Source organism: Tamandua tetradactyla, chromosome 17, assembly GCF_023851605.1.
Source record: "Tamandua tetradactyla isolate mTamTet1 chromosome 17, mTamTet1.pri, whole genome shotgun sequence".
NCBI classification, from domain to species: domain Eukaryota; kingdom Metazoa; phylum Chordata; class Mammalia; order Pilosa; family Myrmecophagidae; genus Tamandua; species Tamandua tetradactyla.
The window spans coordinates 9103698-9116046 of NC_135343.1; the positions used below are offsets into that span (position 1 = coordinate 9103698).

At 36.5% G+C, this 12349-nt stretch overlaps 1 protein-coding gene across 5 annotated transcripts in view; it reads left to right on the forward strand.

Annotated features, from left to right (window-relative positions):
- RMDN2 (regulator of microtubule dynamics 2) overlaps positions 1–12349 on the forward strand; it is a 118232-nt gene that overhangs the window by 52507 nt on the left and 53376 nt on the right. For all 5 annotated transcript variants that reach the window (XM_077134018.1, XM_077134016.1, XM_077134017.1 and 2 more), the window contains 2 exons: positions 5405–5579; positions 7448–7550. In XM_077134018.1, the coding sequence (XP_076990133.1) occupies positions 5405–5579; positions 7448–7550 (278 nt within the window). The remainder of the gene's footprint in view (positions 1–5404; positions 5580–7447; positions 7551–12349) is intronic.

A 12349-nucleotide genomic window follows, 5' to 3' on the forward strand; every position in this document is an offset into this window, starting at 1 on the left:
TTCCCAGATGAATTTTAAAATCAACTTACCTATTTCTGAAAAAAAGAAAGCTAACTGGAATTTTGATAGGGATTGCATTGAATCTGTAGATCAATTTAACAATACTAAGTCTTCCAATCCACAAATATGGGGATATATTTCATTTATTATCAGTGTTTTGTAGTTTACAGTATACAAGTCTTGCACTTCTTTTGTTAAAAGTATTCCTAAATATTTTATTTTTTGATGCTATTGTAACTCAAACTTTCTTCATTTCATTTTCAGATTGCTTGCTGCTAATGTTACAGAAATACCATTGAGTTTTATGTTAACCTCATACTCTCTAACCTTGATGAGCTTATTCATTAGTTCTGATAGTTTTTGTATATGGATTCATTAGGATTTTCTACATACAAGATCAAGTTATCTGCCAATTGAGATAGCTGTACTTCTTTTTTTCCATTTTGGGCACCTTTTCTTTTATTTTTTGCCTAATTGCTTGATTTTGTCTTGAGCAGTTTTATTCAGTTATATTTCTCTAGGTGTCTATTCATTAAATTTTCAAATATATTTGCATAAACTTTGTTCATGAGAATCTGTCATTTAAAAGCTGTGCCTTCTCTATAGTAATAATGGCTTTGTTTCATACCCAGTGTGGTTTATCAATGACTTCTTACTTTCTTCTCTTACTTTTCTCTTACCTGTGATTATGTGGGTGTATGTTTTTAAAATTAGTTTTAGACTTTTTGAAATATAGTGCACGTGCAAAGATGTAATGAATGTTTACAAGCTGAATTCAACTGTGAAACCAGCACCCAGGTAAGAGGCAGAATATTATCAACACCTCAGCTGATTCCCAACATTCGCTTTTCCATCACCTCTCACCTCTGGCACCAATGATGATAACCCATCTTGAGTTCTAAAAGTATAGATGAGTCCCTCTTGCTTTTCTACTTTATACAAATGAAAGCACACATTTATATAAAACCTTTTCATGAAATAATTTGTATCTGGCTTCTGTCATCTAATAGGTTGTGACATTCATCCATTTTGTTGTGTGTAGTTACAGATCATTCATTCTTATTGCCAAATAGTCTTCTGTTGTGTAAATATACCACAATCTTTAAGTGCTCTGCTCTTGATAAGCATTTGGATAGTCTCCAGTCTAGGGCTTTTATGATTGGGTGAACATGTGCACCCATTTCTCTTGGGTGGATAGCTAGGAGTGAAATTGCTGGATCGTAGAGCATGAAAATATCTGCTTTAGAATGTGTAGCTCAACTTATTTCCAAAGTAGTTGTCTAATTTATATCAGCCATACATGAGAGCGCCACTGTCTACGCACCCTCATCGACACTTGGTGGTTGTTGTCTTTTCCATTTTAGTCATTCTCGTGGGTATATAGTTGGAAATGTGTTTTTAAATTCTATTTTTAAGTAGTGGTTCTTTTTCTGTTTTTTAGTGGTGAGTTGTAATTTAGTTACGTTGTGATTAGGGAACATGGTCTGTATAATAGAAATTGTTATCTTTTGAGGTTTGCTCTGAGGACTTGCATACATGGCAGTTTTGTAAAGGTTTCATATGTGCTGGAGAAGATAGTGTTTTCCAGATATTCAGTGTCTAATCCTAGGTATGTTGGTTGGATTTGAGCTTGTTAATTTTAATGTTTAACTTTTCTTTATTTTTTTGCTATTTTCATATATTTTGAATATTATATATATTAAAAATTATATTAAAAATATAATATTAAAAATATTATATTTTATATATTAAAATCTCCCATTCTGATACAGATTTGTTCATTTCTCTTTTTTCTCTGTCAATTTGTGTTTTTAATATATTTCAGGCTTTTATTTTTAGATGCATACAAATCTATAACCACTCTGACGTCCTCATGGATTGAACCACTTGGCATTATTATATGTCCTGCTTTAGATTTAATGCTTTTTTCCATAAAGAATATTGTGATCTAATATTAATCTAGTTACTTTCTTTTGGTTATATTATATCTCAGGTACATAGAATTAGATTAAAAACCATCTTTAACTCATGGTAAACTGGTGATTGGTCCATGCATATGCCACTTTTATTCACTTGTTTATTTCGTTATTCTTCATAATGTTATAAACATCCATGAGTCACCTCTTAAAACAAAAGATAGGACATAGTCAATAATCCACATCAAACCATTTGCCTCCCTTGCTTCCCCCATCCTTTAGTAACTATCCTTCCTCCAGATTCTTCATTCCTTGCTTTCTTTTTTTATATAGTTTGTCATGAAAAACCTTTATTCACACCTGTCTCCTTTTGTACAAATGCAGGTGACTGGGATTATGGGTCCTAGGGTTTGTAAAAGTTCAGTATCAGGAGGTAATGTCAAAGCACTTTCTTGGTTGGTTTCACCAATTTACTTTAACATCATGTCTTGTGTATTGACATCTTATGCAGCATTTGACATTGTCAGATTTTTAAATTTTGCAAATCAGACAGATGTAAAACAACATTCCTTTGAATCTTCATTTTTATTTCCTGAATCACTAGTGAATGGTGGACATCTTTTATGTGTTCATTTGCTATACGTATTTTCTCATTTTGGAAATGCCAATTTGCATATCATGAGCATATTTCTGTTGATTTTCTTGTGCTTTTCTAATTTAATTTTAGGAACTATTTATTCTTGGGATTAATCTTTGTCAGTTGTTTTACAAAATATCTATTCCCAGTTTTTAATTTGTCTGTTTTCATTTTTGAAGGTATCTTTTGGTTAATAGAAGTTTATCAATTTAATGTAGTCAGATTTATTGATCTTTTATTTTATGGCTAGTGCCTTTGTGTTTTGATTAAGAAAATTTTCCCTATCCCAAGCATTAAAAATTATTAACTTTTCTAATAAGAGTTAAAAGCATTTTTAAAACTTAAGACCTTGCATCATCTGGAGTTGTGCTTTGTTTTAATATGATTATAAGCTAGCATTTCGATTTAATCTTTTTTTTTCATAGGAATAGCCAATTTTTTTCTCTGCTCAACACCTTAACTTCCAACTGATCTGACATGCCAGCACTTTTATAACCCACATCTCCATATGCGTATGGATCTGTTTCTGAGCTCTGTCGTGTTTCACCACTCATTTATCCTTGTGCCAGTATCACACTGTCTTGTTCTAGCTTCCTGATAGGTCCGACGTCTGGTTGGGTAAGTGTCCTCTCCTTGCTCTCTTTATTCAAGCATGCCCTGGCTATTCTAGGATCTTTTCTCTTCCATTTAACTTTTAGACCATCTTAATAAATTTATTCATGAAAATTCTTGATTTTTTTTTTTTTTTTTACTGGAGTTGCACTGAATCTATGGACTAATCTGGAGAAAATTCATGTCTTTATTTTACTGGGTCTTCCTAGTCATGAGCCTGATATATTTTTCTATGTATTTAGGTCTTTTTAAAACATCTTTTAATGCAACTTTTATCATTTCCTCCATGGAATTTTCACATACGTTTTGTTAGATTTATTCCTAGGTGTTTCCTGTTCTCTGAGATTATAAATGGAATATTTTCTTTAATTATGCTTTTTAGTTTTTCCTGCAGCTGATCTACAGCAACAAAACTGACTTTCTTATGTTATTCTTATGCCCAGCCAACTTGCTACACTCTCCTATTATTCTCCCCGTTTGTAGTGTCTGGTAGGTTTTCTATATAAAGAATGAGAAGGCGGCGTTGACGAAGGACGTGAAATGGATGAGGGAAGAATGTGCTGGGCAGAAGGAACAGCAGGTGCAGAGGTCTTTGGGCAGGGGGGTGAAGGATGTGTGCAAGAAGGGCAGGGAAGCCTGTGGGCCTGGGGTGCTGGGCGCAAACCAGGGAGTGGCAGGCACAGGGCCAGAGGTGAGGGCAGGTCCTGTGGGCCCTTGTGAGCCACTGTGAGGACTTGAGTTTTCACTCTCATTTGGGCGCCCATTGGAGGGGTTTGGACAAAGGAAGAACGTGACCTGACTCAAATTTGTCACGGATCATTCTGGCCGCTGTGTTGAAACTAGACTCTAACTAAGGGTCATGGATGAAAGCAGGGAGACATGATGGGAAGACAAGGCAGAGGTGGTGAGAAGTGGCTAAATATGGACATATTTTTAAGGTGGTACCAACAGGATTTACTAACAGACTTGTTATTGCTCAAAAGAAAAAAGAGTCAAGGATGTTTCTAAGGTTCTTGATTTAAGAAACGGGAAGAAAGGAGTTTCCATTTGTAGAGAAGGTTGTTGAAGAATTTGGTAATTATCTCACATAATGTTTTCTTTATAGTAGCTTTGAAAGAAATTTTTTTGGGGTCTTTGTGTTGGAAATAGTTGTACTCCTGAAAACTTTCTTTCTCCAACAGGGAACCATTGAATTATGTGACTGACTGTGTTGGCTCCTAGGAGATGTGCAGCCCATTTGTGTCCCTTTTAGCAAATGTATAGATTTCTAAAACATGTATTTTTTAGTGGCCTCATTCATGTTTGGCCTTGCTTTTTTCCCTCACTACCTGTATGTTAAATCTAATTTGTTCTCTTCTATGTTATGTATCCCTACATAAGTCCTTAAAATATTTTTAGGACAGGGTAGTGTTTAACTAGATAAAAATAGTTTGTGTTGCATGCCACGAAGAATGAAATGGTAGAGGGTATATTAATTTTTAAAAACTAAGTTAAACATTGGAACGTTATTTTGAGCCATTTAAAAAATGGATGTTTGAGTAATGACTAAGTCCCTAGAACTCTGTATTGTCCTCTCAGCAATATTCATTGAGTATCCACTATGTGCCAGCTGCTGTTCTAGGCTTTCGATGCATCACCTAATAAAACCAAGGACCCGCCATCAGGGAGCGTGTATGGTGGCAGGGTAGGCAGTTACCGACAAAAAAAAAACAGCACATGTAGTTGACTAGTAAATTACATAATAGGTTAGAAGTTGATACCTGCTATGGAAGAAAAGTCAAACATGGTAAAGGAGATTGAAGGTGAAGGGAGTGTGTCTGGGATGGAGTAGGGAGGGTATAGCATTACAGCGGAGCGGTCTGGGTGGACCACAGTGAGAAGATAGCATAGAGCAGAGACATGCAGGAGATGCGGTGAGTTATGTCCCTGTCTGAGAGAAGAGCATGTGTAAAGGTCCTGAGGTAGAAGAGTGCTTGGCATGTTTAAGAAACAGGTAGGAGGCCAGTGTGGAGATGAATGAGGAGCGAGTGGCAGTAAATGAGGTCAGAGAGGTAAAGGGAGTGGAGGACAAACCCCCCATGGCCTTGCAGACTACATTAGGATTTGGGCTTTTCTCTCAGGCGTCATGGCAAGGCTTCATGGGGAATTGTGCCATGATCTGACTTGCATTTTAAAAGGAGCACTCTGACTATTAGAGTCTAACTTTCAAAGGAGTTGATGATTATTTCTACAATTTTAGGTATATCACAGCTAATACTGACACAGAAGAACAAGACTTTCCTGTCCCTCAGGAATTTAATGTATATATAGAGGAATTAAATCTAGACACCCTTCTCAAGAAAGCAGATCATTTACGTGAGAGTGACTCTGGCAAGATGGAGAGTTTTGAACTACTGTGTGACCACAAAGAAAAGGTATGAGTGACAAAAATATGTTTGGTACAGTTTTAATTTTTGATTTCCTAACCCATTCACATTATGACTATAACAATTGTTTCACAGTTTGCACAGCCTGTTTTATACATTTTTGGCTTTTTTATTTTACAATTAAGCAATACAACAGCCATTAGTATTTAAAGCTATTTGTAATGGTAATCATTTTTAAGTGTTTAATGTTTGGCCCTGAACTGGGAAACCCATTCCTTTATTTGCCATAACCAAAGAAACGGGGGGGGGGGGGGGGGGGGGGGGGCAAGGACAAGTTACGACATCCCAAGGAGAAATAAATTCCATTATTTTCCTTGTACAATTTAAGTCTAACCATTGCCTAAAAGTTGTATAAAGTCGTCAGGATTATATTATTAATTTAGGTAAAAAATTTGGCTGCTTTTTTGAATATGTATCATCTAATTTACAGATATTATTTGAAATGCTCATTGTATTAGGGTTCTCTAGAAAAGTAGAAGCAACAGGATAAGAGAGAGATTAATAATATACATATACATATATATATATATAAAGAGATTTATTAAAGGAATTGGCTTATATGACGCTAGGGGCTGGCAAGTCCAAATTCCATAGGGCAGACCTTAAGCTGGAAACTCCAATAGTGTTGATTCTAAAGTCCAGTAAGTCCAAACTCCATAGGACAAGCCACAAGATGGAAACTCTGATAAAGGTGAAGTGGAATTCCCTAGGAGAAGATGGCTCAAGTTGTGACAGAAATTCTTCTTTCTGACTTCTGAAAACATCAGTTCTAGCTTTAAAGACCAACTGGACAAGGATACTCCCTGCATTACTGATGGCAAGCTCCTTTGCCGATTGTAGATGCAGTCAGCCATAGATGCAGTCAATTAACTATAGATGCCAATCCATCTACAAAATACCTTTACAGTAACAATCAGGCCAGGGTCTGCTTGATTAAACAACTGGACACCATAATCCAGCCAAGTTTGTTACTGTCAAAAGCGGGCTCATCTGCACAATGTGCGCAGAAGCCAATGCTGAGTCAACAGGATTTCAAGAAGAGAGTTTATTGCATAGTCAACCAGGAGGGAGACCAGAGGGAAAAGCCTCAGATCAGTCTTTGAAGAAAATGGAGCCTGGACTTTTATATTATATGGAAAAGGTGGGCTAAAGGGAGTGGCTAAGGATGGGGTGAGGTGGGGGAAGGCAGATTAAAGTGACTGGTTTAGTAGGGAATGCTCTGTTGCAAATCACGCTTGGTCTTAAAATGGAGGCTCAGCATGCTGAGACCAGTCAGAGTTGGCCTTAGCAGCTGCTGCAAAAGAAAAGAAACAGTAATTTTTCTTGCAGTGTAGCAAGCTTCTTATGAATAAACATGAGGATGGGGGAGTTCAAACCAAAGAAATGGAAACTTTTTCGAGCCAGTAGGGAAGGGGCTACTTCAGTGGAAAGGGTGTTGGTAAGTGGCAATTTCACGCTGACCCATGAAATTAACTGTCACACCCACTGAAGTATCATAGCAATATTTAGAAAGGAAAATAAGAAGAGGTTACTGCAGCCAAAGACAAGAATTATATAGTGGGGATTTTGTAGATTCTGGCATCTATCAATTTCCCCTTCTATGTAGGTAGAGATAGTGTCTAGATAATATTAATTGGTTTTAAGATCAAATGTCACACTATATTAGATCTCACTTCTTAACTATAGATATTTGAATTTAAAATGTTATATATTTATACATGCTTTTACATTGATTTATTCATCTATAAATACCCATTTACCTGCCTAATTTTTAAAAGTTGTGCCAGAAAACATTTATAGTATGGTCAAGTTAATAAGATAAACTAATGTGGTACAATACTATTTTTTGTTTTCAGTTTAGAGATGAAATAGAGTTTATTTGGCGGTTTGCTCGTGCTCATGGAGACATGTATGAGCTATCTACAAATACACAGGAAAAGAAACATTATGCTAATCTTGGTAAGTACTTTTTAAACATTAATTATCCTCAAGTGGCAATAAACCATGAACTTGAATTAAAGCTAAATCTATTTTAATATATCCTGGTACAAAAAATTACATACAGACTCAAGACAGAAAGAGGTTTTTTTTAGAATTAAATTATATGTTCTTTAAAAAACAGTTGAGTTTTAACAACTTCTGGAAAGATAGTGGAATAAGGAGAGCAGAACTCATTCCTCCACCAAAACCCCTAGAGAAGAGATGAAAAGTGTCCAGGACAGTGGTTCTGGGGCCTAGGAGACCAGGGAAGGACCATTGTCAGAAGAGCTGGATGAAGAAACGGAGAAACTGTGATGGAGAAACTGCGGTAAGTGACTGAACTTGGCCATGGCTCCTGGTGCACACCCCTCGCCATCGAGACTGACAGCTCCGGTCAGCCTGGTTCTCACTCGGCTGGCTGCTGCGGACTGGGAGAGTCAGGGAAGCCCTCCCCTCGGGAACAGAGGGGGTCACAGCACAGTTCTGATCCAATTGTTGGCCAGCGAAACTGATCCTCTAGGTCCTGCAGCCCTGGTCCTTTCCAGACAAGCACCCGCAAGCACTATGGTGCCATTATTTCCACCCACCACAGAAACCAAGGGGAGAGAGGGCTAAAAATAACTTCCTTTTGTAGAGCCGTGGAGAAAAGGTTGCCAAAGAATGCCGTCTGCTAGAAAGGCTTGGAAAGTGCGGTCTTGGGAAGCTGCTTTCCTGATCCTTTCCCCAGAGCCCTTTGGAACTGGTCTGCACCCCCTGTGTAAGACTCTGGCTTGTTTTGGCTGGAAAATACAGATGAACCAAGAGCCAGAGAAGACCTTTAACACCAGCCCAGTCAACAGCAAAATCTTAGACAAGAGAGGGAAACCAATTTTCAAAATAATCTTATCAAGATAATCAGATACCCAGATACCAGCAAGAAAATTAAAAGACACACTAAGAAATGAGAAGATATGGCCAAGCCAAATGATCAACTTAAAAATTTAGAGGAGATATAGAGTTTGGAACAACTAATCAAAGATGTTCAAACAGATCTCCTAAATAATTTCTTACGAGGTGGCTAAAGAGATAAAAGATATTAAGAAGACACCAGGAGAGCATAAAGAACTTGAAAGAATACATGAAAAAATAACATCTTATGGAAATGAAATACACTAGATGAAAACAGAAATATACTAGAGACACACAACAGCAGATTTGAAGAGGCGGCAACCAAGTATGAACAGATGAAACAACAAATGGGGAAAAATGGAAAAACTTAAGCAAGGTTCTGGGGAAATTATTGGCAGCACAAAGCACATAAATATATGCATAACAGGTGTCCAGAAGGAGAAGAGAAGGGGCAAGAACCAGGAAGAATATTTGAGGAAATAGTGGCTGAAAACTTCCCAACCCTTTAAAAGACATAAATATGAAAATCTAATAAGCCCTCTGTACTCCAAATAGAAAAAATCTGAATAGACCCACTCCAAGACACATATTAATCAGACTGTCAAATACCAGAGACAAGGAGAGTATCCTGAAAGCAGCAAGAGAAAAAGTGATTCTACACATACAAGGCAAAGCCACATGAGGTTAAGTGTGGATTTCTCCTTAGACACCATGGGGGAGAAGGCAGTGGTACAATACATTTAAGATACTGAAAGAGAAAAATTGCCAACCAAGAATTCTTTATCCAGCAAAGCTGTCCTTCAAAATGAGGGAGAGTTTAAAATATTTACAAACAGAAGCTGAGAGAGTTTTTTAGGGAGAGACTTTCCCTACAAAGAAATATTAAAAAGGGTTCTGCTGGCTGGAAAAAAAAGAAAGAGAGACCTGGAGGAGGGTACAGAAGTGAAGATTATCAGTAGAGGTTACTAAAAGGATAAAAAGAGAGAGACAAGATAGATTTGACAAATAATAGCCAAAGGATAAAATGGTTGAAGTAAGGACTGCTTTTGTAGTAATAACATTGACCGTTAATGGACTAAACTCCCCACTCAAAAGACACAGCTTGGCAGAATAGAGAAAAAAGTATGATCCAATTATATGCTGTTTACAATTAAATGCTTAGACCCAAAGACACAAATAGATTAAAGTGAAATTTTAGAAGAAGATATTCCATCCAAACAGTAACAAAAAAAGAGCTGAAGTAGCTATACTATTATCAGACAAAACAGACTTCAAATGTAAACTGAGGCAAAGAATTGCCCTTTTTAATAAAAGGGGCAATTGACCCAGAAGAAAGAGCAATCGTAAATATTTATGCACCTAATCAAAGTGCCCCAAAGTACATGAGGTAAACACTGGTAAAACTGAAAGGAGTAATCAATGTCTGGATTATAGTAGTGGGAGACTTCGACATACCACTCTCTTCAGCAGATAGAACATCTAAATAGAGGATCAATATGGAAACAGCATAAATGAATGATAAATGAACTAGACCTAACAAACATATATAGAACATTGGACCCCCCCCCAAAAAAAAAAAAACAAAACAGGATATACATTCTTCTCAGGTGCTCATCACAGGGTATTCCAGGATAGACCACAAGCTAGGGCACAAACAAGTCTTAATAAATTTTAAAAGACTGAAACTGTTCCAAACACTTTCTGTGATGATAGTGGAATGAAGTTGGAAATCAATAGCAGCTGGAGAACTGGAAAATTCATAAATGTACAGAAGTTAAACAACATGCTCTTAAACAATTAATGGGTCACAGAAGAAATTCCAAGAGAAATCAGTAAATATCTCAGATGAATAAAAACAAGGACACATATTATCAAAACATATGGGATGCAGTGAAGGCAGTGCTGAGAGGGAAATTTATAGCCCTGAACACCTACATCATAAGGGAAGAAATAGCTCAAATCAAAGACCTAACTGGTCATCTGGAGAAACTAGAAAAAGAACAGCGAACTAATTCCAAAGCAAGCAGAAGGAAAGAAATGACAGAGATCAGAGCAGAAATAAGTGAAACACAGAGCAAAAAACAATAGAATCAATAAAACCAAAAGTTGGTTCTTTGAGATGATCAATAAAATTGACAAACCCTTAGATAGACTGACAAAGACAAAAAAGAGAGAAGATACAAATAAAATGAGAAATGAGAGGGGAGGCATTATCGCAGTCCCCAAAGAAATAAACATCATAAGAGGTTACTATGAACAACTGTATGCCAATAAACTACACAATTTAGATGAAATGGACAACTTTCTAGAAACACATGAGCAGCCTACACTGACTCGAGACGAAATAGAAGACCTCAATAAACCAATCACAAATAAAGAGATTGAATCAGTGATCAAAAACCTCCCAACAAAGAAAAGCTCAGGACCAGATGGCTGCACAGGTGAATTCTGCCATCATTCAAGGAAGAATTAATACCAATTCTGCTCAAACTCTTCCAAAAAAATTGAAGCAGAGGGAACATTACCTGAATTATTCTGTGAAGTCAACATCACCTTAATACCAAAGCCTGCTAAGGAGGAGGAAACTGCCGACCAATCTCTTCAACGAATGTAGATGCAAAAATCCTTAACAAATACTTGCAAATCAAATCCAATACCACATTAAAAGAATTATACACCATGACCAAATGAGTTTTATTCCAGGTATGCATGGGTGGTTCAACAAAAGAAAATCAATTAATGTAATGTACCACATTAACAAATCTAAAGGGAAAGACCACATGATCATCTCAATTGACACAGAAAAGGCATTTGACAAAATCCAACATCCATCCTTGATAAAAATACTTCAGAAGTATCAAAGGAAACGTCCTCAATATGAAAAACGGCATATATGAAAAGCCCACAGCTAACATCCTACTCTACAGTGAGAGACTGAAAATTTTTCCTCTAAGATCTATAACAAGGCAAAGATGCCCACTGTCACCACTATTATTAAACATTGTGCTAGAAATTCTAGCTAGAGCTATTAGGCATCAAAAAGAAATAAAAGGCATCCAAATCAGAACGGAAGACGTAAAAATGTTCACTAATTGCAGACAAATAATACTATATTTAGAAAGCTCTGGAAAAAAATACTACAAAACTACTAGAGCTAATAAACAAGTTAAGCAAAGTGGGGGATACAAGATCAACACACAAAAATAAGTAGTGTACCTATGCACTACTAATGAGCTATCCAAGGAGGTAATCAAGGAAAAAAAATACATTCTCAATAGCAACTATAAGAATCAAATATCTACAAATAAACCTAATTAAGGATTTAATGACCTGTATACAAAAACTACAAAATATTGCTAAAGGAAATCAATGAAGACCAAAGTAAATGGAAAGATATCCTATATTCATGAATTGAAAAGCTCAATGTTAAGATGTCAATTCTGCAAAAAAAAAAAAAAAAAAAAATCTACAGACTCAATGCAATACCAATAAAAATTCAAACAGCCTACCTTGCAAACTTGGAAAAGTTATCAAATTTATTTGGGAAGGAAAGGGGCCTAAAATAGCTGAAAACATCTTGAAAAAGAAGAATGCAGTGGGAGGACTCATGCTTCCTGACTTTTAAAGCGTATTATAAAGCCACAATGGACAAAACAGCAAGGCACTGACACAAAGATAGACATATTGATCAGTGGAATTGAATTGAGGGTTCATAAATAGACTCTCAGATCTATGGGCAGTTGATTTTTTTTTTTTTTTTAGTCAATTGATTTTTGACAAGACTCCCAAGTCTACTCAACAGGGACAGAACAGTCTCTTCAGTAAACAGTGCTGGAAGAACTGGACATCCATTTCCAAAAGAATGAAATAGGACCCCTGTCTCAGTCCCT